Below are 24,782 nucleotides of genomic sequence, written 5' to 3'. Positions count from 1 at the left end.
TTTTGGATGAATTGGTCATATTCCGAAAAGCTAGTTGTAACAGGATTCTGTACAGGAATTTGGGGTACATCTGAGCCACCCTAAGCTCCTGTGCCAGAAGCCTGTATGGAAAGCAGTAACTGAGTCACTCTCTGAAGTTAGATCAGGAGTGTCTGGTTAGCTCCTATCAAGGAGTATAAACATAGTTGCAGAGCCTATCAGAGCCAATTGGAAAGAGATAGATAGCGGTCCTGCAGGGAAAACCCTAAGAACAGTCGTGCTTAAAGAGAAATCTTAGGTTGAGGTTTAATTCTGTTGTTGTTTGAGTTGTCAGTAAAGTCAGACCCCTGGAAAATGGTAAGCACGGGCTTTGTGGGGTGTGTGTGTGTGTGTGTGTGTGTGTGCTGTGCTCATAGTAGAGTGAGGTTTCTACTTGCTTACACTAGTATATTTATATTGCTGCATGTTTAAATCACAGAAATGTTGGTCCTTTTTTTCTTGAATTCATGTGGATCAAGATATAAGAAGCATTTAAAACACAATTGGAGAATTCTTTTAAAAGTAGACTAAGGATCTTTTCCTGCACACTGGCTCAGATGTGACCTAATAGAGCCTGAAGAGACCTAACTCTGCTTATTCAGGGAATTCTTTCTTTCTATATAGGAAATCTAGATAAAATAAGAAGTATGTTTTCCTCATGTGATCACTTATTGATGTTATCAGCTATGCAAATGTTGACCCTCATTTATTGATTTCCGTTAAAGCACTGCCTTGCTGGAAAACAAGGTGTTGATGTATAGAGTTAGTGTTTATTATAAAAGGTCCAAAGAGACTAGATATCCACTAATGTTGACAATTATGCGGAGTCAAGACTGGTGTTTCTTTATTGTAGTTTCCTGTTTATAAGTTTTCACTGCCTTAGTTGAAATTAGATTCTTCTTGTTTCCAAAATTAATAAGCGGTTCTACAGTGCCACAAAATTATTTTTAAATTATATATAAACATTAAATACATGTTTTTCCCCACTTGTTGTTAAAAATATTTTTTCTGTACCAGACCTTTTTTTGTTTCCTGTTGTGGATATATCAAAAGTGGAAACAAACCTCTGTACCAATTCAAATTACTTTCTGTTGGAAAGCATTTGTCATGCATAGCTATGACTGTATATATTGGGGCCTAGTTCATTACAAATCAGATACCCAAGCTGCACATTCATTATTCTTTTTATGGAATACTCTGAAACACTGAGCCCCTAAGACTCTTTCAGGTAATACCTCCCCGTCTTCATGTACTGTCTTTTGCTTGACCATCTTTCCATTTCAGGAGAGCTGGATGCAGGTCTCTGGTTCTTATCAGTGCCTCCTCTTAGTCTGTCATGCTGGTTGCTTCAGTATGTGAGACTAGAGAGGGAGAGCACACTACTACTACAGCACTCAAGGTTAGACAGCACAGTATTAAAAATGCCAGTGGCCTCCTGGAGCCCTTGTCTACACTAATGGTCCCTCTGTTGCTGCTTGTGGATCTGCATCAGTGTTAGCAATAGGGAGAACTTTCCCCAAAAATCTAGTGTTAGGCAAGGCCGGGCAGTTACTAACATGTTCCAAGTCCAAGCTAGGACCCAACTAAGTGGAAAGTGGAGAAAGGGATGGAACTGATACTGTAGCATCGTTAGTTTGGAAGCAAATCTGTCCACATTGCAGCACTAACCTTGCGATCTACGCCATTGTTTAAAAACTGTTGTTAGAATAGTTCTGTAATGCTATCCAGAACCTTGCTTTACAACCATTTGACGGCATGGTGCTCCAGCTTGGACAGGGACTGAATGTGTTTGGGTGGTGACGAGAACAGTCTCTCACCATGAAAGCCGGTTAAAAATCGGAGCTTTTTTTTTCCCCCCAAGCACATAGGATTCATTTTCTTTCTGTGACTGTAGTTCTTGTATCTTTATGCTGTCAGCTTGCGGCAGCTATATTATTTGGCCTCTGTCCTAAAAATAGTTATTTGGAATGGTAAATGGAATACATTTGAGGCTTTGATAGTATTTCTTGATAGGTGGGTCAGCTGCCAGGCTGAAAGTTTATATGTCCTCTTGAGTAGGCCTTGAAGCAGAGAAATGTACGGCGGGTTCAGGCACTTTGGGAAGCAGTTATCAGACCATTGGTATGGCTTCTCAAAGGATGATTTCAAAGCAAGATCACAGTCAGCCCTTGGGACTGGAGCAGGGCAAACGCACATGTAGAAGAACAAATGCTATTGATCAGTGGCCCAGAAACTAGCTTTCAGTACAGCTAAGACATTCTTATTGTTGCTGAGACTGTAAAATGTCATCTCATGCCGTTCATTTTCAAGCTCGCAGTTTATATTCTGCAGTCAATGGGTTGAATGTGACTTGTTAAAGGTAGGGCATGTGGCCTTTGCAATTAAAATATAATTGCTGCAGTATCTGGCTATGGGTAATGTGCTGCTTCCCCAGTTCATATGTAGAAAGCAATTGTCATGCTCAGACCAACTTTAAAGAAACGTGCTTTACTAAAACTTTGTTAAAATACATGTACCCTTTTGTGAGGATATTTCTTGCTTGCTAGATTGTTCCTCTTCTTGATGCTGGCATGCTCAAGTGCCTGTGACGACATAATTTATTACTATGGAGAGCAGATTTTTTGATACACGAGTTTGAGCTCTGCATATCTAATATCAGAATCTGTCCCTTGAATTGTGGAGACTGCAGCAATCTATTTTGACGTTTGTAGTCTGAGGACTTTTAGTCTGACGCATTTTTAAAATATATTTATCAGAAAGATAATTATGAATGTTGACAAAACAAATATATGCTCACTTTCTGATACTGCAAATATGTTTTTGATTCTGTTGGCTTCCAGTTTCTTGTGTTGTGTGGTAGGCGAGATGCTCTTTATTCTTCCTTTTTAGGTACTATTCTTCAATAGCATGAAATATGGGCTCTACATTGTTTTTCCTTTTCTGCAACTGAGCTTCCTGATAGAAAGACCTTTTGTGAGTAGTGGATTTTGTAACACCAACAGCATCCTGAGGCAAAATGATCTTTCTTGTTGGAGCACTAACCATTTTCAGCTCAGGCATGTTTCTCCTGTTCCTTTTGTACTTGGGAATGATATACTAGAATGTGACAGGACAACAACAAAATGCAGTTATAAAAGTAATCTTGTATTCCTGAAGCTGCTTTCATTGAAATCATGCAATATATATGTGTACTAGAATATTTATTTGTAGCATTTCATTAATGCTTCACAACATAAAGGCAAAAATACAGTAGCACAATTCAAAATGCAAAAACAGTGCATTCAGAAAGTAAAACTCATTGGATACATTAGATGACAAAGGAAATCTTATATGAAGATACTGAACATTAATGTAAATAGAAAAAAAGTGAGAAAATAAGAATGGAAAAGTTCAAAGCCTGGCCTAGTAGCATATTAAACATGAGACTACAAGCCAAGAACTCCTGATGGCCAATCCTGGCTCTGCCATTAATTCACTTTATAGCCTTGGGCAAGGTGCCTAACCTCTCTTTCATATTTTCCTATCTGTGAAATGGAAAAATCTTATTGTATTGGAGTCTGATGAAAATTAACTGGTGAGTTTTGTACAGTGATTTGAAGATTTATAGTGCTGTATATATGCTAAGTACTCGTACTGCCTATTAGGAGGAGGCTAGATAAAGTGGGAGATGTTCCAGGACCCATAAGCAAGCACCCAGATCCTGCAGGTAGGGGAGCACAGGACTGTCCGGTTTATATAACTTTCTCAGCAGAAATGAGGCCAAGGAATCCCAGGTTGAGTTTGAAATGGTGAGATTATTGTCTCCATATATGATTTTAGAGATTCAGAAGAATGACCATGCTGGGGATCAGACCAGTGGTCCATCTAGCCCGGTATCCTGTCTTCCGACAGTGGCCAATGCTAGGTGCTTCAGAGGGAATGAACAGAACAGGCAGTCATTGACTGATCTATCCCGTTGTCCACTCCCAGCTTCTGGCAAACACAGGCTAGGGCCATTCAGAGCATGGTGCTGCATCCCTGACCATCTTGGCTAATAGCCATTGATGGACCTATCGTCAATCAATTTACCTAATTCTTTGTTGAACCCCATTATAGTTTTTGCCTTCAGAACATCCCCTGGGAAATGAGTTCCACGGGTTGACCGTGCGATGTGTGAAGAAGTACTTTCTTTTTGTTTGTTTTTTAAAACTGTTGCCTATTAATTTCATTGGGTGACCCCTAGTTTTTGTGTTATGAGAAAGGATTAAATAACATTTCCTTAATCACTTTCTCCACACCAATCAAGATGTTAGAGCTCTGTCATATCTCCTTTTAGTCGTCTCTTTTCCAAACTGAAAAGTCCCAGTCTTAATCTCTCCTCGGGCAGAAGCTGTTCCATAACCCTAATCATTTTTTGTTGCCCTTCTCTGTACCTTTTCCAATTCTTATATCTTTTTTTGAGATGAGCGACCAGGTCTATACACAGTATTCACAATGTGGCCTTACGATGGATTTATATAGTGGCACTATGATATTTTCTGTTTTATTATCTATCCCTTTCCTAATGGTTCTTAACATTGTTAGCTTGTTTTTTGTTGTGTGTTGAACTGCCACTGCACATTGAGCAGATGTTTTCAGAGATCTATCCACAATGACTCCAAGATCTTTGAGTGGTAACAGCTAATTTAAACCCCATCATTTTGTATGTGTCATTGGAATTATGTTTTCCAATGTGTATTACTTTGCATTTATCAACATTGAATTTATCTGCCATTTTGTTGTCCAGTCACCCAGAGTTGTGAGATCCCTTTGTAACTCTTCGCAGTCTGCTTTGGACTTAACTATCTTGAATAATTTAGTATTGTTGGCAAATTTTGCCACCTCACTGTTTACCCCTTTTTTCCAGATCATATATGAATATGTTGAACAGCAATGGTCCCTGTACAGACCCCAGGGGGACACTGTTATTTACCTCTCTCCATTCAGAAAACTGACCATTTATTTCTACTCTTTGTTTCCTGTCTTTTAACCAATAACTCATCCACGAGAGGACCTTCCCTCTTATTCCTTAACTGCTTACTTTGCTTAAGAGCCTTTGGCGAAGGACCTTGTCAAGACTTTCTGAAATTCCAAGTACACTCAATCCACTGGATCACCCTTGTCAACGTGTTTGTTGACCCCCTCAAAGAATTCTAATAGATTGGTGAGGTATGATTTCCCTTTACAAAAGTCATGTTGACTCTTCCCCAACAAATTGTGTTCATCTGTATGTCTGATAATTCTGTTCTTTACTATAGTTTCAACCATTTTGCTTGGTACTGAAGTTAGGCTTACTGGCCTGTAACTACATCAGCTATCCTCCAGTCATCTGGTATAGAAGCTGATTTGAATGATTGGATACATACCACAGTTATATACATGAAGCTTCCATAAAGAGTGAAAGCAGAACCGTAAACAGCTATTCAGACATACAAAAACTCCAGTGACTATTCAGTAGATTGAGTTTCACTATAACACTACGTTTTGTCTTCTTCATGAATAGAAGAGCTACTGTATATCCGACTTGAGAGTGGTAGCCGTGTTAGCATGTATCAGCAAAAAACAATGAGGAGTCCTTGTGGCACCTTAGAGACTAACAAATTTATTTGGGCATAAGCTTTCGTGGCTAAAACCCACTTCATCAGATGCATGGAGTGAAAAATACAGTAAGCAGTATATATAATACAGCACATGAAAAGATGGGAGTTGCCTTACCAAGTAGGGGGGTCAGTGCTAATGAGGCCAATTCAGGTGGAAGTGGCCTATTTGTAAGGCAACTCCCATCTTTGCATGTGCTGTATTATATATACTGCATCTGATGAAGTGGGTTTTAGCCACGAAAGCTTATGCCCAAATAAATTTTAGTCTCTAAGGTGTCAGGTGTTTTTCACATACAGCTTTAAAATGCAAAATGGAAAAAAACAAACCTTTCACACAGGAATGAGATGCAATATAGAGATCTGTAGATGAAGCTATTAGCCAGTGGGCAAGCAATTTTGTTTAATTTCCTCTAGTCTTCTGAAATTTGATCATCCCAGTCCGAGTTTATCCCCCTTCAAAAACATGGGATGGGATAATAAGTTTCTAGTTTCATGTAGTATAGCATCATAAAAATCCTATCATCCCCCATAAACTCTAGTGATTTATTTTAATTATGCTGTGTTCTTTATTTCTCTTGATGCTGTTGATGCTAGTCAGCAGAGGCGTGTGGTTCTTGTTGACACTGCTTTTGAATTTAAGGGTCTTTTTCACACTGAGAGCTTCTAATTAAATTACAGTCCTCTTCTGCTGCAAGACTATAACCTTTTCCCTGTGGAAGCGTGTGTCCTTTTACTATTTTGGGTCATCTTATGTTGGTTTTAATTCAAACATTTGGTCTAGAAGTCAGAGCACGCTCCAGCTGCCAGAAAGATCAAGTTCTATTCCAGGCTCTGATATTGGCTTGCTGTGCAACTTGGGTTGAAGTACTTAAGTCAAAATCTTTAAAAGTAGCTTGTGATTTGGGTGCTCAACTCTTGGGTGCTCAACTGCAGATATCTTTGGCCTGATTTTTTTTTTTTTTTAACCCCTCTTACAGTAGTGCTAAATTTGGGTACCGAAAATTGGAGAACGTTTTGGAAAACGGCCTTAGCTACTCAATGCTTCATTATTTTTTCCTTTATAAAATTGGGGCAAAAAAAATGAAGCATTGAGTAGCTATGGCCGTTTTCCAAAATAACCCCAATTTTATAAATTGGAGAATAAGTAGAACTTCTGTGCCTCGTAGGGTTGGTTGTAAGATTTAATAATGTTTGTAAAGGTGATCAAGTCTTTGAGTTCATTAGATGAAAAAGTGCGATATAAATGCAAAATGTTGTTTATTATGGTAACCTGATGATACAGAGGTTGGTTTTGGCCTTGTATTTTTCAGCAGTGATTCTGCTGGCCACATTAAAGAGCAGTATTGTTGGACATTTTTGTGCACTCATGTCCTGGGCTAAAAGGATAGTGACAATGATAATGCAGAGAGGCGCTTAAAGTAGGGAATATGAGGATCCCAAGGGTTCGCAGTACATCCCAGAGAGAGGAGTTTTCAAGGGAAGTGAGGCAAAATGTAATGAAATCCTAGGCCTTGTCAGCACAATAAATTTGTATCAGTTAAAACTAAATTGATCTAGAAACTGACGTAGTTAAATCAGTGCAACTGTCTTCTTGTGTGGGCATTTTAATTTTGGTTTGTTTACTTTATATCGATTTACTTTAAATCAAGTCTGACATAAGGAATTTGTAAATTGAAATCAGTATGTGCAATCCTTTTCTTGTGTGGACAAAATTAACTAAATCAGTTTCTGTATAGCAGTTTAGCTAAATCAATATATTTTTCTTGATCCTTTCTCTGACATAGGCAGATGTTGTATCCTTTGAAGTAGAACCATATCTCTCTCTCCAGCACTTACAAGCCTGATTTGTAAACTATCTGTGTTCTGCAGATTGTACAAAACTCATCTGTTTGATAAAATGTTGTGTATTTTGAAAAATGACAGTTTTCTCCCCACTGATCTTTTTTTTCTTTTTCTTTTTTTCTTGGTCTAATTAAACTGAAGGAAACTGGTTAGGTTGGTGTAATCCCCCTGCTTTCGTCTTTTTACTTTTGCAGCCCGACTTTCGAAGTCAAACATGATTTTTATTTTTTTTCTTATGCCAATGACTGCTTGTATTAATGTTTCAAGATGTTCTAACCTGCCTAGAAGACACAGACATCCAAGTTTGTTTTAAATAGTTTCTATCAGCATAGCATTCCTTCACAGACCCATCAGCCATTGGTGCATCACGTTTCCGGCTGCATGTTTTTTACTGGAGATAATTATTAATAGCTCTGTAGTAACCTCAAACTGCCTTCTCTTTGCAGTTTCCTAATAATTATCTTAAGCAGTTATTTAAAGTAGCAATTATCTTTGAGTCAACCACCAGGCTGTTGATTCTGCATTCTGAAATATTGGTCTTGTATTTATTTACTTCGAAGATATGATTTTAATTTAAGGGTTTTTTTAAATTCTAGATGACTAGATTAAACTGGTTTTGAGCTCTTCCAATATCTTGTGCTAATTTGTACAATAGGTATATATGGAATACAAGGGAAAACTTGCTTTAGCAGATACAGACAATAGAGGATAAAGCTTTTCATTAGTGTAACTTTAACATTTCCTTGTCCTTCCTGTCTAATATGTAGTAATTTATTCACCAATTCGTTGTCATTTTGAACAATCTAGTTGGAGTGGATTCTCAATCAAAAACAAACAACTGCACTACTTTTCATTACTGATATGAGCGATGATATACAGTTTGATACAGTCATGTTCAATGCTTTCTGCATCAAAAGCTGTCGTTTCTATTTTGAGAGGAAAAGATTCAGGAATCTCAACTTTTCTTCATGTGGTACAGCTTTCACTTTCGGAAATGATGAGTCATAAAAGCAAGTCCATACAGTAGAACCTCAATTACGATACCTCAGGAATGGAGGTTGTTCGTAACTCTGCACAAAAGGTTATGGTTGTTCTTTCAAAAGTTTACAACTGAACGTTGACTTAAGTCAGCTTTGAAACCTTACTATGCAGAAGAAAAATGCTGCTTTTAACCATCTTGATTTAAATGAAACAAGCACAGAAATCACTTCCTTACTCTGTCAAATCTTTTTTTAAACTTTCCCTTTATGTAGTTTACATTTAACACAGTATTATACAGTATTTGTGCGTGGGGGGGTGGGTTGTCTCTGCTGATGTCTTATTGCATACTTTCGGTTCCAAATGAGGTGTGTGGTTAACCGGTCAGTTCAAAACTCTGAGGTTCTACTGTATTTCATATGGCAGTAGCAATTTTAAAAGGATACTTTCAAGATATTAATCTATTCTTTACCTTTTTTGCAAATGCCACCTTGAATAAAAATGGGGGAAGGGTGTTAAAAATTTGTATGTGTGTTACTTATCTTGGGTGTATTACTTATCTTGCGCTTTACTTACTTTCAGAATTTTGCTGAGATTGGACAGTCTAATTAGATTGTCAGTTTCACTTTCTGTTATTACTAACGTTTTTATTCTCATGCACAAAAACAATGCTGCAGTGTTTTAAAGTATTTTCATTAATGCAAATCATGAAAACATTTCTGGTTTGATTTTAGTGTTTGTGAGAACTTTACTGTTTGGTTTTTTTTTTTTAAATCCATATTTTGGTCATCGGGCTATCTAGTCACCCTAGCAGTAGCCTATTTTATAGGGACAATTCTGATATTTGGGGCTTTGCTTTATATAGGTGCCTATTACTCCCCCACCCCCGTACCGATTTTTCACACTTGCTGTCTGGTCACCCTAGCTACTGCATAGTATTTCTGTAAGGCTTAGTCAGCATTCGATAAAACAATTGAGTAATATCCATGTAGGTTTTAGAAATATTTTCCTAGTGGCTGGTATTTTTTTTTCTTGGTTTGCTTTATTTTGCTTTTCTGTTTCTTGCTGTTTGTAATTCACTGTGGTATTAAATGGATTTGAATGCAAATCATCTTTGAAGCATAAGCTTGAATAACTGTTGGTTTGCCTTTTGAGTAAATTGCATCATGAGTTGAGGGAAAGTCCCTGTCCCGTCTTAGTGTTATTGGTATGCGAGTTCAGTTACATAGAGCATATTGCCATCATAGAGCAGATTTCAAGGATTAGCTTGTGCATTCCTAAATCTATATTTCTGTTCATGTGACAAAGCAGAGATGCACAAATTCAGAATTCAGTTACAAGATTTAGTTAAAATATTTTATCTACTTTTATTTTCCTTTTAAATATTTGAAGATTTTTCTTTCATAGGTGGCTTAATTATGAAAATTGGCTGCAGTTAGAATTACTGAATAACCCGCTGGTCATTTCTGTTTCCAGAGAAATTTTGTAACTGCTTTTGCCTTGATTTTTACCATTATTGCAACAGTTTGTGGATACTAGCCAAATATTTATAGGTTAATCTCATTTTTGTAGATATTTATACCCTGTCAAACTACCCCAACAAATTTAAAAAATTAAATGTAACCATTCACAGCACTTCTTTCAATATGTCCTGAATTTATGAGCCTACAGTTTAGTTAGTTTGTACCTAACTAGCCATGAATGTTCTACTGTAGGCTAATCTAACAATATTCTTTTATGAAGAGTAATTATTGTATTTGGCACAACAGGTCTAAAGCCCACAGTAATCTCCCCCAGACAACAGGGATAGCTCAGTGGTTTGAGCATTGGCCTGCTAAACCCAGGGTTGTGAGTTCAATCCTTGAGGGGGCCACTTAGGGATCTGGGGCAAAATCAGTACTTGGTCCTGCTAGTGAAGGCAGGGGGCTGGACTCGATGACCTTTCAAGGTCCCTTCCAGTTCTAGGAGATGGGCTAAACCACGTCGCATAAAACTTCAAAATTACTTTGCTCCTCCTTCAGCTTGAAGAGGCATAAATAAACCATTATATGCATTGGATCAGAAGTGAATGGGAATTGTGCCTAATATGCCAGCTCTAAATTTTGCCCCACGCCTTTTCCGATTATATCAACACACACACACACACACATGTTGAGATTTGTCTTTTGAAAAGCAGCGCATAGTTTCTCTCCCCACAACCCACTGAACTTTTAGGAGTGGCTTTTTTTAAATGGAAACATCAAAGCAGCTTTGGATGACCCAAGAGAACATTTAGCATAACATTTAATTTCTTTGTTCATTTGGGAAGTGAGCAGTGACTCTTTTGGCATTCCCTGAAACACTTCTTATGCCTGGGGAATAACAAGTTCTGTCTTGCAGTGTTCTACATTTCTGTAATTCATACATGCCGTCAGAATTGGAATGATTCTAGTGTGTAAACACAGCACGACTTAAGCATTCTTTTGCTAGAGTGTTAAAGATTGTTAGATTGTCAGAAATTCTAAAGGAATCACACTTCATCCTGAGTCCCTTTTTCCCCCACTATAAAGCTATTTCTTTGCAATTAAAGTGCTTTTTAAGAGCATATTTGGGCTTGTCCAGCATTAGCCACTTCTGGCTTAAATGTTATACATTTTTTAGGTTTCAAAGTGATAGCCGTGTTAGTCTGTATCAGCAAAAACAACAAGGAGTACTTGTGGTACCTTAGAGACTAACACATTTATTTGGGCATAAGCTTTCGTGGGCTAAGGTGCCACATGTACTCCTCATTGTTTTTACATTTTTTTTGGTCGCACATACAGGGTTTGATCTTGCAGTTTATTCCAGGAGGTATTTGCATGTGAAGGGTACAGGATTGGCTCAGTGTTTCAGTGGCATGTAAACCCAAGTTCGATTATTTTTTTTAACTTTGTATAGCTATCTGCCTGTCAGTCCTATTCTTCTCCACTGTGGTTGTAATTCAGTTGCTGTATATTTTGTAAATTTGTTGATCACAATTACAAGTGTTCGCATACATCTTAAGTTTGGTCTCTTATCAAGGTACAGGTTATAAGGTATCCATGAAATAGATTCTGAATAGTTCTAAAGTCTAACAGAATTTGCTTCCCAAACGTCAGTTCTAGAGTGCCAAATGACAAGCATAGTTTAATAAAATACAAAAAAGGGTAAGTAGACACCTTCAGTTTAAAATTTGTGATTTACAATAGTGTGGGCTAATGCAGAGTAGTAGCTGCATAACAATTTCTTTGATTTTGTTGAATTAAGTTGATTCTAATTTTTAAAAAACAGTACTAGTGTAGATAACTCATAGTGGATGGAAGCCAAAATAGAGATGACCTCCTGTTTGCTCACCCTCTTCTTGATTGGTGTTTACTCTAGTAAGTTTGCAAGCCTTTCAGATCTGATAAGATATTGGTGGTCTTTTAATTCTTCAGTGGACATCATAATAGCCTTTTTGGACTAGACATTTAATAGAACTATAGTGTGTGCATTCCAATAATAAAAGGGAGTGACTAACTTCTTGCCAACCTTCAGATCTTTGAAACTATGTTGGAGTCTTTTTTCGGAGAGAACAGGTAGTTTCACACACTGTTGTGTGAACTTGATAGTCTTGTCTTGTTTGGAGACTTTTGCAAAATGATTCAGGAAAAACTCTAGGACTTTTTGAATCTATTGTCTCCTCCATCTCTACTAATGTTTCTTTTTTTTCCCCCCGTCCTCCTCCCCCAGTTATCACCATGTCCACAGATGGTGGCTTTGGCGCCACTGGCAGTAGTGATGCTCAGCAAAGCCTGCAGTCTTTCTGGCCTCGGGTCATGGAGGAGATTCGAAATCTAACAGTGGTAAGAGAGTGTCCTTTGACAATGTGATAAAACCTTAAGAAAACGTTTAGTACAACAGAAGTTACCTGCTACTTCAGTGTCTTATAGTAAAATATTTTCAAAAACCAACTACATTTGGCCAAATTCTTCTTTCAGATATGTACAGATAAGTCCCTTTGGAGTCAACAGTCGAATTAGTGCATAAGTATCTCAAGGCAGAACTTGGCCCCATGCAAGAAGAAGCTTCCTAGCTCAGCTGCGGGGTTAGAAAATGATCACCATGTAGCTGAAGTGAGCTGATTTGTCTAAATGTACGCTTTTACCAACATTTGGGATGTAGCTCAGCGATAATGAAATCAAATTTACATATTTCATAGTTTATGGAGACACAATAGTCCTCCATTATAAATAGTTTTCCAGATTAAACCAAAATCTTTTAGGGGAGAGAAAAATGGAATCAAAAACGGTTTCATATAGAGAGTTGTAACTTAATTTCCTAGAAGGTTTCAAAGGTATTCAAAACCTTTGGAAAAAAAAACAGTTTTGAAACAAATGTAGATGAATGGTTGTGGATTCTATCAGGATACTGGCTGCCTTTGATTAACTGACGGTCAAGTGATTGGGAATATGTGTTACAGAATGTACTTACTGCTGTTGGAATTCCATAATGTAAAATGGCGACAGAGCTTCTAAATTTGTATACACTTTTGCTCCATAGTTGCCACATTCTAGCAAACAATATATATCACTGTTAAGATGTTTCCCAGAATTAAGGAAAATCTGTAGATGGAAGATTGATTTTTATTTTCTGTTTCCAGAATAGGGCTTACATTTTGTCATATTTTATTTGAAACTTGCTTGCTGACTTGGTACATTCAAAAAATCATATTTTATATCTTATAAGTGTTGCTACTAGTGAAACTTAAAGCTTTAGCGCCAGGGCTAAAAAAAAATTTCTGTTGCAAAGTATATCTGGGGGGATCAGGGCTAGGTGTTTCCTCAGTACTTAGTGGAAATCCATTAGCTTCTTCCTTCACCTGCTTACATCACTTTGAAACAGACTGGTAGTAGGGCCTCTGCCTTTCCCCTACCAGTTTTCCTGTACAGTTGTGAAATCCACTGAGGAAGAAGTACACTTGTGCAACATTATTGGTTAGAATTTAAATGCACAAATTTCAGGATATTTAGTTATGGCTTCTACAGTCATTACTTATTTCAGAATATTCAATGTTATCTAGACCAATTTAGTTTAATCGATGATCTTTCTACACACTTATCACTTTGATATCTAAGCACCAATATCAATGTAATAGGCAGTTTAGGGCTCAGTATACCCATGCACTCGCTTGTGCATAGCTAGACCAGTGCATCTTGGTGTGTTATCTTCTATTTTTCAAATAAGATATGTTCATGATTTTCTAGCCTACATTATTATATAAGCGTATTCCTATTGAAGTTAGCAGGTATTATGGATGTGATTCTGAGGGTGGAATTTTGATAAAGTTTCCTTTCAAAGGTATTATACCCACTTTAAGAATTAATTTGGCAAGTGTGAAGTTTTAAAAATAACCTGAACACAAAGTGCACAATATTTAACAAACACACACACAAAAAAACCCTACACTTTTCAAATGCTTAAATAACGCAGAGCTGAACAGAATTTTGTCAGATTTATTTTTAAAAATTTCATCTTTAGGCTGAGAATGAACAATAAAGATTTCACCGCCCGATTTTTTTCCACTTAAAAGATAAGCCTCTGAGAATAAGGGCATATAACAAAAATGCCTTTTCAAGAACAACTGACATCTCTACTATGACATTACAGTAGTCTGTCCTAAATGCCGACTTTTCTGGTTTTAATTTAAATTAGCTGAAAACAAAAGGGCTCAATTTGAAGATGGTCCATTTGAAATGAAGAACCCTGTCCTGATACAGTAGTCTAAAGATAAGCTTCCCCTTTCAGCATGTTTATACAGTCTCAGCTCAAGAAACAGATGTAGCAATCTGTATGCAGAGACCAGAATTAATTACTTTGATCCCTTTGTGCACTGAGCTCTTATGTGCAAGAGCTATCGTTTGTCTTCATCTGCATGTGGTAAGGGTTTAGTCTACAGCTCACCTAGTATGGGCAATTTAATTTCTAAGACTGCTGTCATGTGAATCTATTTATTGCATTGCAAGTTAAAAAAATGTTGAATGCCGAGTTGTAAGCTTCTGCCTGAATGAAAATTTTAATAAGGACTGTAGGGGAAAAACAATTATAAAACAGTCCTATCTAGCCACCCTGCACGTAATCAGGCACTGAAATTATTATGTCTAGTAAAGCCAACACACTGAGTGCTGCAGCATATGTGGACCGGGGCAAATTTGAGAATTCATTTACGTGTATTGTGTAGTGGGTGGTCAAAGCAGTTACCTGAGGTACAAACTGTTCTGGTTGACTGCTCTTTGAGACAATCTTTATTTCTGTTCTTGTGCTTTTGTGGTGTGCACACTTTAGCTAGAATTCTGGGGAAAAGGGGAACAGTTAAGAATGATTTTTTTTCCCCATAAAACACAGAGAAATGCAGCCTAATCTTGGAGAAACTGTAGAAAATAGTACTAATGATACATTACAGCTTCAGAATTAAATTTGAAGAGGCTTGGTGAAAATGTTGATGCTTAATTTGGAAAAAGAAAAGGTCAAGAATCGATCTCCTAAATCTTGTTTAGCTGGGTAGTAGCCAGACAACATGCCATGCTTCTCTTAAACCAAAATAAATACACAATATATGCAATGTCTAATAGCCATAGTACTTATTTACAGGAATAAAATAGATTTCCCCCCTAAAAATAACCAATTATAAGGTGTTATTCAACTGTGGCAGGACCTGGAGAAGAATTGTATCACTATGAGATTTCCTGGAAAGGATTCACAGATCTGCACAGAAGTCACAACTAATTCAAAGATTCTAGATAATAAGGCTGGAAGGGACCACTGTAGACTATCTAGTTTGACCTCCCACATAACATAGACCACTGGACTTTCCTAAATTAATTCCTGTTTGAACTAGCGCATATCTTTTAGAAAAACATCCAATCTTGATTTAAATTGCCAGTGATGCAGAAGTTGTTCCAGTGGTTAATTACCCTTTCTGTTTAAAAAAAAAAAAAATTGTACCTTATTTCCAATCTGAATTTGTCTGGCTTCAACTTCCAGCCATTGGATCTTGTGAGTTAGACATTTGTCTGCTAGACTGAAGAGCCCATTGTCAATTTTTTATTCCCCATGTAGGTATTTGTAAACCGTGGTCTAGTCACCTCTGAACCCTCTCTTGTTAGGCTAAATAGATTGAGCTCCTCGAATCTTTCATTCTTCTAAGGCATATTTCATGGCTCTTTGAACTCTTTTTCCAATTTATTTACATTCTTCTTCAATTGTGGATACCAGAACTAGATACAATTTTCAGGTAGCAGTCGCATAGTGCCAAATACAGCGGTGATACAACTTCTCTGCTCCTACTCGATATTCCCCTAGTTATACATGTAAAAATTACATTAGCCCCTTTGGCCACAGCTTTGAACTGGGAGCTCACGTTCAGCTGATTATCCACCAAAGCTTCCAAGTCTTTTTTAGAATCAGTGCTTCACAGGACAGAGTTCCACATCTTGTGAGTATAGCCTATGTTCTTTGTTCCTATATGTGCAACTTTACATTTGGCCCTATTAAAATGCATTTTGTTTGCTTGTGCCAAACTTACTGAGCAACCTGGATCGCTGTGTATCAATGACCTGTCCTCTTCCCCAACTTTATTGGTAACGGCTTTGTTTTCTTCCGGATTGTTGATAAAAATGTTAACTATCATACGGCCAAGAACTGATCCCTGTGGGACCTCTTTGATGATGATTGTTTGTTGACATTTAGATTGAGGTCTGTCACGTGAGCAGTTTTTAACCATTTAATGTGTGCCATGTTAATTTTATATTTTATGGCATGCGGTACCAAGTCAATTAGTAGTTTTGCCAACCCCAAGAGTTCAAAAATTGAGTCAAAACTCAAAAAAATCATGACATTTGCATAAAAATCATGTTTTTAAAGAACAAATCATGTTTTTATTTGTCTTTGTGTTTTTTTTTAATAACCCTTCCCATTAATGCCGAATGTGTGCTAAAAATTCAACTTTAAATGCACCTCAAATGTGCGTGCACAGAAATGCAGGTTCTGGTTTCCTTTGCTTGATCCCCATTTCTTCTCCCCTTGACACACATTGCCCAGAGACCTCGCTTCTCTCTCGCTTCCCACTGGCAGGTTTGTGCAGTCCTCCCTCTCCACTTTCACAACCTCCTAGTTCCTAGTCATCTAGCAAACTCCAGCAGCTGCCCCCTAGTCGCCAGCCTGCAGGGGAGAGGTCTTCCCCTGGCCTCTTGCCTCCATGAGCTATCCTTTTTCTGCACAGTCTGTGTCGTGGGGGTAGGTGGGGGAGAAATGAGCAAGATCTTTGAGGTTGAGCTTGGAGTGCGGCCTGCTCCAGGGCCCACTGCCTGTACTGCAGGCAGCAGCTATGCTGTCTATTGCACATCCATTCTGCAGATGGAGGGGGAAATGATCTAGTATGTAACAATTGGAATGGCTAGGAAAAGTGGATAAGAGGGTAAACATCAAGTGTTTGTAGTTACATTACCTTGGAGAATAAAAATTGTTGCCTCTTACAGGAGACAGATACACTGTTTAAGCAGAAAGGGCCAATTTTGAATTCTTCTGAACATCACTTATCTCTTACTTTTGTTTTGAATTATGTATAGTTGAACAGTTTATGAAGTCTTCTTTTTTTGCTCTCTGCAGAAAGACTTTAGAGTGCAGGAACTCCCACTGGCTCGTATTAAGAAGATTATGAAACTGGATGAAGATGTGAAGGTAAATTCATGTTTGGTCTTTTACGCTGTGAAACAAAACATACGGTTATGAACCCTGTTGATGAGCACTATACATGTCATTTCTCTGGGTTGCAGTGTATGTAAGAAAAACAACCTTATTGTTCTTGAAATCTGTAGAAGAATTAAAATACCCCATCAGCTATCAGAACAATTTCACAGTTCGTGCTGTGAAAAGCCCCCTAGAAACTGGAGTGATCGTTTCTTTTTGAGGAGTGCTCTAAAATGATAAATGTGTGTGTCAAATGAAGTAGGCCAAGTTAGGTGCCTCATACAGCCTTCTCTGTCTAGGTACTTATATGACCACTGCCACCGTAGTATCTAAATGCGTCACAAAAATTAATGAGTTAACCCTGAGAGGAATGGAAGTAATATCTCCATTTTACATATAGGGAACCGAGGCACAGAGAGTTGACATGCTAAAGGTCAGACAGGAAGGCTGTAGGAAAGCCAGGAGTTGAATCGGACTCTTGAGTCCCAAATCAGTTCCTTACCCACAGTATCATCCTTCCTCCCAACACAGTAAAGTCTGGAGATGATTTATTGACCTATAGAGAAGAGGTGCTCAGGATGCCTCACGGAGATTAGTTGACTGCACCATTGTGGCGGCTGCAGCTGTTAGCAGCTTGATAGATTTCACAGTATTTTTCAGATACATTGTTGGACAACTGTTTTCCTTACTTAACTAGCTTGTATAGCAGGGCCCATAAGTTGTACATTTTGCATTAAAAACAAATTTCCTGACATGTCTTGAATAAAGCATTTCCAGATGACTTTCAGTCTTTTCCCAGTTCTAGTAATGACTAGCTTCTGTCTCTGATTTCATATCTCCTCCTTATTTCTGTGGCTTTTGCGTTCACAGAACTGCAAAATCATTTAATATAAACATAGTGACATTTAAAAAAACAACCGCCCTACAAAGGTATTTCAAATATTAGTACAAAACATCATATTTTACATTTTATCACAGAAGTGTGGCCTTTGATATTTCATAAATTTTAGATCTGAACCCTTGAAACAAGCAAACTAAGAAATCAGTATTTATTTGGCATGTGATGGAGGCAAGTTCTACAGTCGTCATCCATATGGGGATAAGGGCATGCATAGGTCTAAGGGGAAATCTGGCACATCTACTCATATAACAGGAAAAACAAAAAAACCTACTGTAAATATCAGGGAGATATATAGATATATCTATCTATATCTATATATATATATTTTGTTCCTTATCCAATGATCTTTTTGCCTTAAATTAGAAGATTTTATGGGATGCCAATTTCCAAGAGAGTTCATGGAGCCAATGACTTCCATCCTTTTTTTTGTGAATACCACCCGGAGGTTGGGAGACTTTAACATTTAAATAAGCTCAGTGAAAAAGGTGTGTTCTTTGGCTCCGTTTGTTAACGTCGACATTTTTTAAACTTTGAACCAGATTGAATCCAAGCCTCTTGAGTCTCAGTTCAGTGCCTTAACTAAATTTAATGCCAAATTCCCTGTAATGATGGGAAAAGGGAGATGGAAAGTAAATAATATTGTTTCCGGGTAGCCATTTTTTAACAGGAAGGAGATTATCCAGGGAAATAAGCCTATTACAAAGGTAGCTAAAGTGAAACAGTTCTAATAGAGAATTAAAGCCAGATTCTGTTAAGAAAACAAAATTTGGTGAGACTTGTGATTTATTCATTCATTTATTTATTTATTTTAAATCTTTACAATCCGTTTTTACTCTACCTGTATTCTTTACCCTAGTATGTAAGTCACTTTGTAAATAACTATTGATAGCTTCTGACTGTAAGGACTAGATTTTTAAATGAGGCCTCAACCTGGCCTCTAAATTTGTGCCCTCGTTGCACAATCAAAATTTGCACATATAAAAATGATTCATGTGCAAGCTTAGTAGATTACTGACTACCCAGTTTCACACATACTGATGCCATATGCTCCTGCAAGTTGGGGGTTTTGTGAGCATAAAGTTGAAACAGGTGCTGAAAACATGGCCCTAAAATGTTAATTGTAACCTAAACTTCCACAATACATATTATATCATCTACGATAAGTTAGCTTGAAAAGTAGTGAGAGCTGCTGGGATAGATTATCCTCCATCAGAGTGAAAGAAGAAACTATTAACCTGTGAATGGAAGGCCTGTCTATCATGTGAATTGTTAGTGGAGTTTCACTTCTGTTGTTAAAGAGTAAGACTGACCAAAACTTTGTGTTAGCATAGGATAAGCCAGTGAGCTATGCAAAATTAAAATCTGATAACCTTCATATTTCAATAAATAAACTTATCAGGAAAATTGTAACTGACCAGTATTCCTGTGCAGTGCTTGATTGAAAACTGGTAGCCCTTTGTACTTCCACATCTTGCAGCAAGATGGCCTTCAGATGTAATGTGGAAATCCCCTAATCTCCCAAACTACCATCTTATTCATCCCTGGACTATTTATCTGTTAATATGATACCAAGCTTCTATGATAGAATCAAGTGTGGTACATTGATTGATGAGTGAATGAAATGCACATTTTTCATTACAGATGATTAGTGCTGAAGCCCCTGTGCTGTTTGCCAAGGCTGCTCAAATATTCATAACAGAATTGACGCTACGGGCATGGATACACACTGAAGATAACAAGCGGAGGACTCTGCAGGTAATGGAGAGCTATTTCCATGAAACCTTGAACTGCCATGTCCGTGTTTTCTGACCCCTTTTACTTTCTAAATATGAACCTTATGCAGCTCCCTGTCAGAAGGGAGTGAGACAGGGGTCCCTGACCAGAGACAGGTGATGGCTAGAGACCGGATACCTGACTAGGAACTCCTGGGGTGTACCACAGAGGAGGGGATACAGGTGCAATCCCCTGCAGCTGTAACAGTGCCCCTTTAAAATATACTATACCTGTGGAACAGAGATGAAAATGCTTTTTTTCCCTTACTTTCTTCATGGCTACTGTTGGCACTTAGATGCCAAGGTGATACATGCCCTCAAATGCCTCAGATAAGTTGAAGTGTGAGGATTGATAGCCCTTCTAATTTTAATCCTAGGTAACATCAGAAAGGGCAAATATCTCAATCCTGTTGTGCTCACGTATACTAGCTTCAGTGATTTTTTCCTAATACCAAATAAGACCCTTCCTTTTTCTGTGATTCCTGGAACCAGACCCAGGATTTTTAAAGCTGTCTTACGGCTTTGGTCCTCATATGGTCGTCTATTGTAGAAGTAGTTTTTAATGACAAATTACCTTGTTTGTCAGCTGCTTTGTCGTTGAGTATCTTCAGAACTTGGACAAATGCTGTCCAGTAATGGCGACTTACACAATTTCACTCTTTTTTAGTTCCTTTTTTTTTGTTTTGCCTTTGTTTTGAAAAACCTCTATCTGACACTATGTCTGAAGAGAGTAACTCCAGGGTATGTATATCTGCATCACCCTCCGAGTCCATAAGTAGTTTGGGGAGGGATTTTAGTATCCCTGGTCTCCAATGCCCCCCTCTCATCTTGGTAGGCTCACTAACTCTCCTGTGGGCTTTCCTTCTTCTAATATACTTTGCAGTCCACCTGTATCTTTTAACTCTTTGCTCTTCACGCTTCCTCTTAGTCCTCTTAATTGCCATCTTACATCATAAACTTTGATCTCTTAACATCACTTGGGATACCATTTTTCTCAAATATGCTCCTAAGAACTCCGAGTTAACTCCTTCCCTCCCTCCCTCTGCTTGGTTATGCTCACTTTGCAACCCTAAAATGTTCTTAAACAGTGTCTCTGGTGGTACACTGTAATATTGTCACTTTTCCTTCAGGTTGTTTCTGACTATTCTAAAGAAAAGTCCCCTTGTTGAAGTTCAGTGTCATAGCACTACCTCTTGTAATTATCCTTTTGAGAGGATATTGAACGTATTATGTTAAGTTCACTGTGAATTGGTGGCTCCATGCACTTACTTCCTGAGCCAGTTCCTGTGTAACTGTGACTAAATCAAGAACAGCCTCTTCTCTTATCATAGAATATCAGAGTTGGAAGGGACCTCAGGAGGTCATCTAGTTCAACCCACTGCTCAAAGCAGGACCAATCCCCAACTAAATCATCCCAGCCAGGGCTTTGTCAAGCCTGACCTTAAAAACCTCTAAGGAAGGAGATTCCACCACCTCCCTAGGTAACCCATTCCAGTGCTTCACCACCCTCCTAGTGAAAAAGGTTTTCCTAATATCCAACCTAAACCTCCCCCACTGCAATTTGAGACCATTACTCCTTGTTCTGTCATCTGGTACCACTGAGAACAGTCTAGATCCATCCTCTTTGGAACCCCCTTTCAGGAGCTATCAAATCCCGCCCCCATTCTTCTCTTCTGCAGACTAAACAATCCCAGTTCCCTCAGCCTCTCCTCATAAGGCATGTGCTCCAGCCCCCTAATCATTTTTGTTGCTTCTCCGCTGGACTCCAGTATTTCCACATCCTTCTTGTAGCGTGGGGCCCAAAACTGGACGCAGTATTCCAGATGAGGCCTCACCAATGCCGAATAGAGGGGAATGATCACGTCCCTTGATCTGCTGGCACTGCTTCTACTTATACAGCCCAAAATGTTGTTGGCCTTCTTGGCAACAAGGGCACACTGTTGACTCGTATCCAGCTTCTCGTCCACTGTAATCCCTAGGTCTTTTTCTGCGGAACTGATGCCTAGCCACTCGGTCCCTAGTCTGTAGCAGTGCATGGGATTCTTCCATCCTAAATGCAGGACTCTGCACTCATCCTTGTTGAACCTCATCAGATTTCTTTTGGCCCAATCCTCTAATTTGTCTAAGTCCTTCTGTATCCTATCTCTACCCTTCAGCATATCTACCACTCCTCCCAGTTTAGTGTTATCTGCAAACTTGCTGAGGGTGCAGTCCACGTCATCCTCCAGATCATTAATGAAGATATTGAACAAAACCGGCCCCAGGACCGACCCTGGGGGCACTCCGCTTGATACCGGCTGCCAACTAGACATGGAGCCATTGATCACTACCCGTTGAGCCCAACAATCTAGCCAGCTTTCTATCCACCTTATAGTCCATTCATCCAGCCCATACTTCTTTAACTTGCTGGCAAGAATACTGTGGGAGACCGTATCAAAAGCTTTGCTAAAGTCAAGGAATAACATGTCCACTGCTTTTCCCTCATCCACGGAGCCAGTTATCTCATCAAAAAAGGCAATTAGGTTAGTCAGGCATGACTTGCCCTTGGTGAATCCATGCTGACTGTTCCTGATCACTTTCCTCTCCTCTAAGTGCTTCAGAATTGATTCCTTGAGGACCTGCTCCATGATTTTTTCAGGGACTGAGGTGAGGCTGACTGGCCTGTAGTTCCCCGGATCCTCCTCCTTTAGTTTTTTTAAAGATGAGCACTACATTAGTCTTTTTCCAGTCATTCGGGACCTCCCCCGATCGCTGTGAGTTTTCAAAGATAATGGCCAATGGCTCTGCAATCACATCCGCCAACTCCTTTAGCACCCTCGGATGCAGTGCATCCAGCCCCATGGACTTGTGCTCGTCCAGCTTTTCTAAATAGTCCTGAACCACTTCTTTCTCCACAGAGGGCTGGTCACCTCCTCCCCATACTGTGCTGCCCAGTGCAGTAGTCTGGGACCTGACCTTGTTTGTGAAGACAGAGGCAAAAAAAAGCATTGAGTACATTAGCTTTTTCCACATCCTCTGTCACTAGGTTGCCTCCCCCATTCAGTAAGGGGCCCACACTTTCCCTGACCACCTTCTTGTTGCTAACATACCTGTAGAAACCCTTCTTGTTGCAGCTAACAAGGGATGTTAAGAGTAACTCCAAGTGTGATTTGGCCTTCCTGATTTCACTCCTGCATGCCAGTATTTTTATACTCCTCCCTGGTCATTTGTCCAGTCTTCCAGTTCTTGTAAGCTGTTTTTTTTGTGTTTAAGATCAGCAAGGATTTAATTGTTAAGCCAAGCTGGTTGCCTGCCATATTTATTATTCTTTCTACACATCAGGATGGTTTGTTCCTGCAACTTCAATAAGGATTCTTTAAAATAAGCCAGCTCTACTGAACTCCTTTCCCCCTTATGTGCTTTAGAACCAACTGTTGCAAGACACAATTATTTATGGTATCATAGATTGTAAGGCCAGAAGGGAATCATTGTGATCATCTCAACTGACCTCCTATATAACATAGACCAGCGTTTCTCAAACTGGGGTCTGCGAGGATACTCCAGGGGGTCTGCGAGTCATGTCCGGGGCCGCCGGCCCTGCTGATCAACTCCTCCCCCTCCCTCCCAGTGCCTCCTGCACACTGTTCTGCGGCATGCAGGAGGCGCTGGGAGGGAGGGCGAGGAGCGGAGACAGGATGCGCTTGGGTGATGGAGCAGGAAGAGGTGGGGTGGGGACTTGGGGAAGGGGTGGAGTGGGAGATGGAATTTTTTTTCTTCAAATGTAAATAAACGTCAGTAGGCTTGGGGGGTCTGCGGAAAAATTTAAATCAAAATGGGGGTCCTCGGGTTGCTAAAGTTTGAGAACCACTGTTATAAACCATAGAGCTTACACTCTAGGAATTATTTTGGTGGATCTTTTAGAAAAACATCCGGTCTTGATTTACTCTTGATTTTAAAATGTTCAAAAATGTTTATCAATGGTTCTTCCCCTAAAAACTTAACCCAGTGAGGTCTGGTGTACTCTAAGAAAACCTGTCACTTGGGTTGTGAAAAATCCACGCCATGAAGTGATGTAGTGAAGCAGACCTAAGCCCCGGAAAAATTCTTCAATTGACCTAGCTACTGCCTTTCGGGGGGAGGATTACCTAGGTCGATGGGAGAGCTCCTCTCTGAGATGTGAGGAGATAATTTTGCCATTACAGATCATCTTATTGCTTGTGGTGGTTCACGGTTTGCATGATTCTCTCATTCTGCTTGCCTGCCCTCTGCTGTTTCTGAATTAATAGAACTAGTTATGTGAATGGGACCATTTGGGGCTTCAAGGATGAGAATTCAGTCCCATATGATGGGCATTCCCAACTTTTATTTTACTCAGCAACCAAACAGTTTTAAAACTGACAGATTATTTCCATTGTTTTTGAATTGTTACAGAGGAATGATATTGCCATGGCAATTACAAAGTTTGATCAATTTGACTTTCTCATCGATATTGTTCCAAGGGATGAACTTAAACCTCCAAAACGTCAGGTGAGTTGGGAAGACAGCTACTACTATTCTTTACATATAAGTTTGATTTTTCCACTATTTACATACTTCTGATATTAAATAGTAATATAGAGTGAGGTTCAAACATAAGGCAAGTACAGTTTATTGTATGTTTGTGTTCAATATTTCTTTCAATCTCTTAGACATTTCGTTTTTTCTGTATTCTCAATGTGAACGTTGCTGTTGCCAGTGCCTCAGAGATGTAATTTGGTACATTTTAGAAATCTGAAATCTAACGTGTACTGAACACTCCAGTGGGGATTGTATAAAATGGAACGTTGGTTATCCTCTCAGTAGGCACAGTTGTGTCTGTGTGTGGTTACACCAGATACTTCCTCCCGTTGATTGAAATCTGAGCTCAAGATCCACATTCCTTCAACCACTGAAGTCCACAAACGTGTTGTC

At 38.9% G+C, this 24,782-nt stretch overlaps 1 protein-coding gene across 5 annotated transcripts in view; it reads left to right on the top strand.

Moving 5' to 3' along the window:
- Window positions 1-24,782, top strand: part of NFYC (nuclear transcription factor Y subunit gamma) — a 60,608-nt gene that overhangs the window by 18,864 nt on the left and 16,962 nt on the right. For 4 of the 5 annotated variants that reach the window (XM_065576897.1, XM_005298412.5, XM_005298411.5 and 1 more), the window contains 4 exons: window positions 12,186-12,298; window positions 17,100-17,171; window positions 19,723-19,836; window positions 24,264-24,359. In XM_065576897.1, the coding sequence (XP_065432969.1) occupies window positions 12,194-12,298; window positions 17,100-17,171; window positions 19,723-19,836; window positions 24,264-24,359 (387 nt within the window). In that variant the 5' untranslated portion in view covers window positions 12,186-12,193. The remainder of the gene's footprint in view (window positions 1-12,185; window positions 12,299-17,099; window positions 17,172-19,722; window positions 19,837-24,263; window positions 24,360-24,782) is intronic. The other variant, XM_065576899.1, reaches the window with a different exon arrangement.

The sequence above is a fragment of the Chrysemys picta genome, chromosome 23 (assembly GCF_011386835.1).
Source record: "Chrysemys picta bellii isolate R12L10 chromosome 23, ASM1138683v2, whole genome shotgun sequence".
Taxonomy (NCBI): Eukaryota; Metazoa; Chordata; order Testudines; family Emydidae; genus Chrysemys; species Chrysemys picta.
Note: the sequence above shows the minus strand (reverse complement) of the source record. Positions and strands in the feature narration are given on the sequence as shown.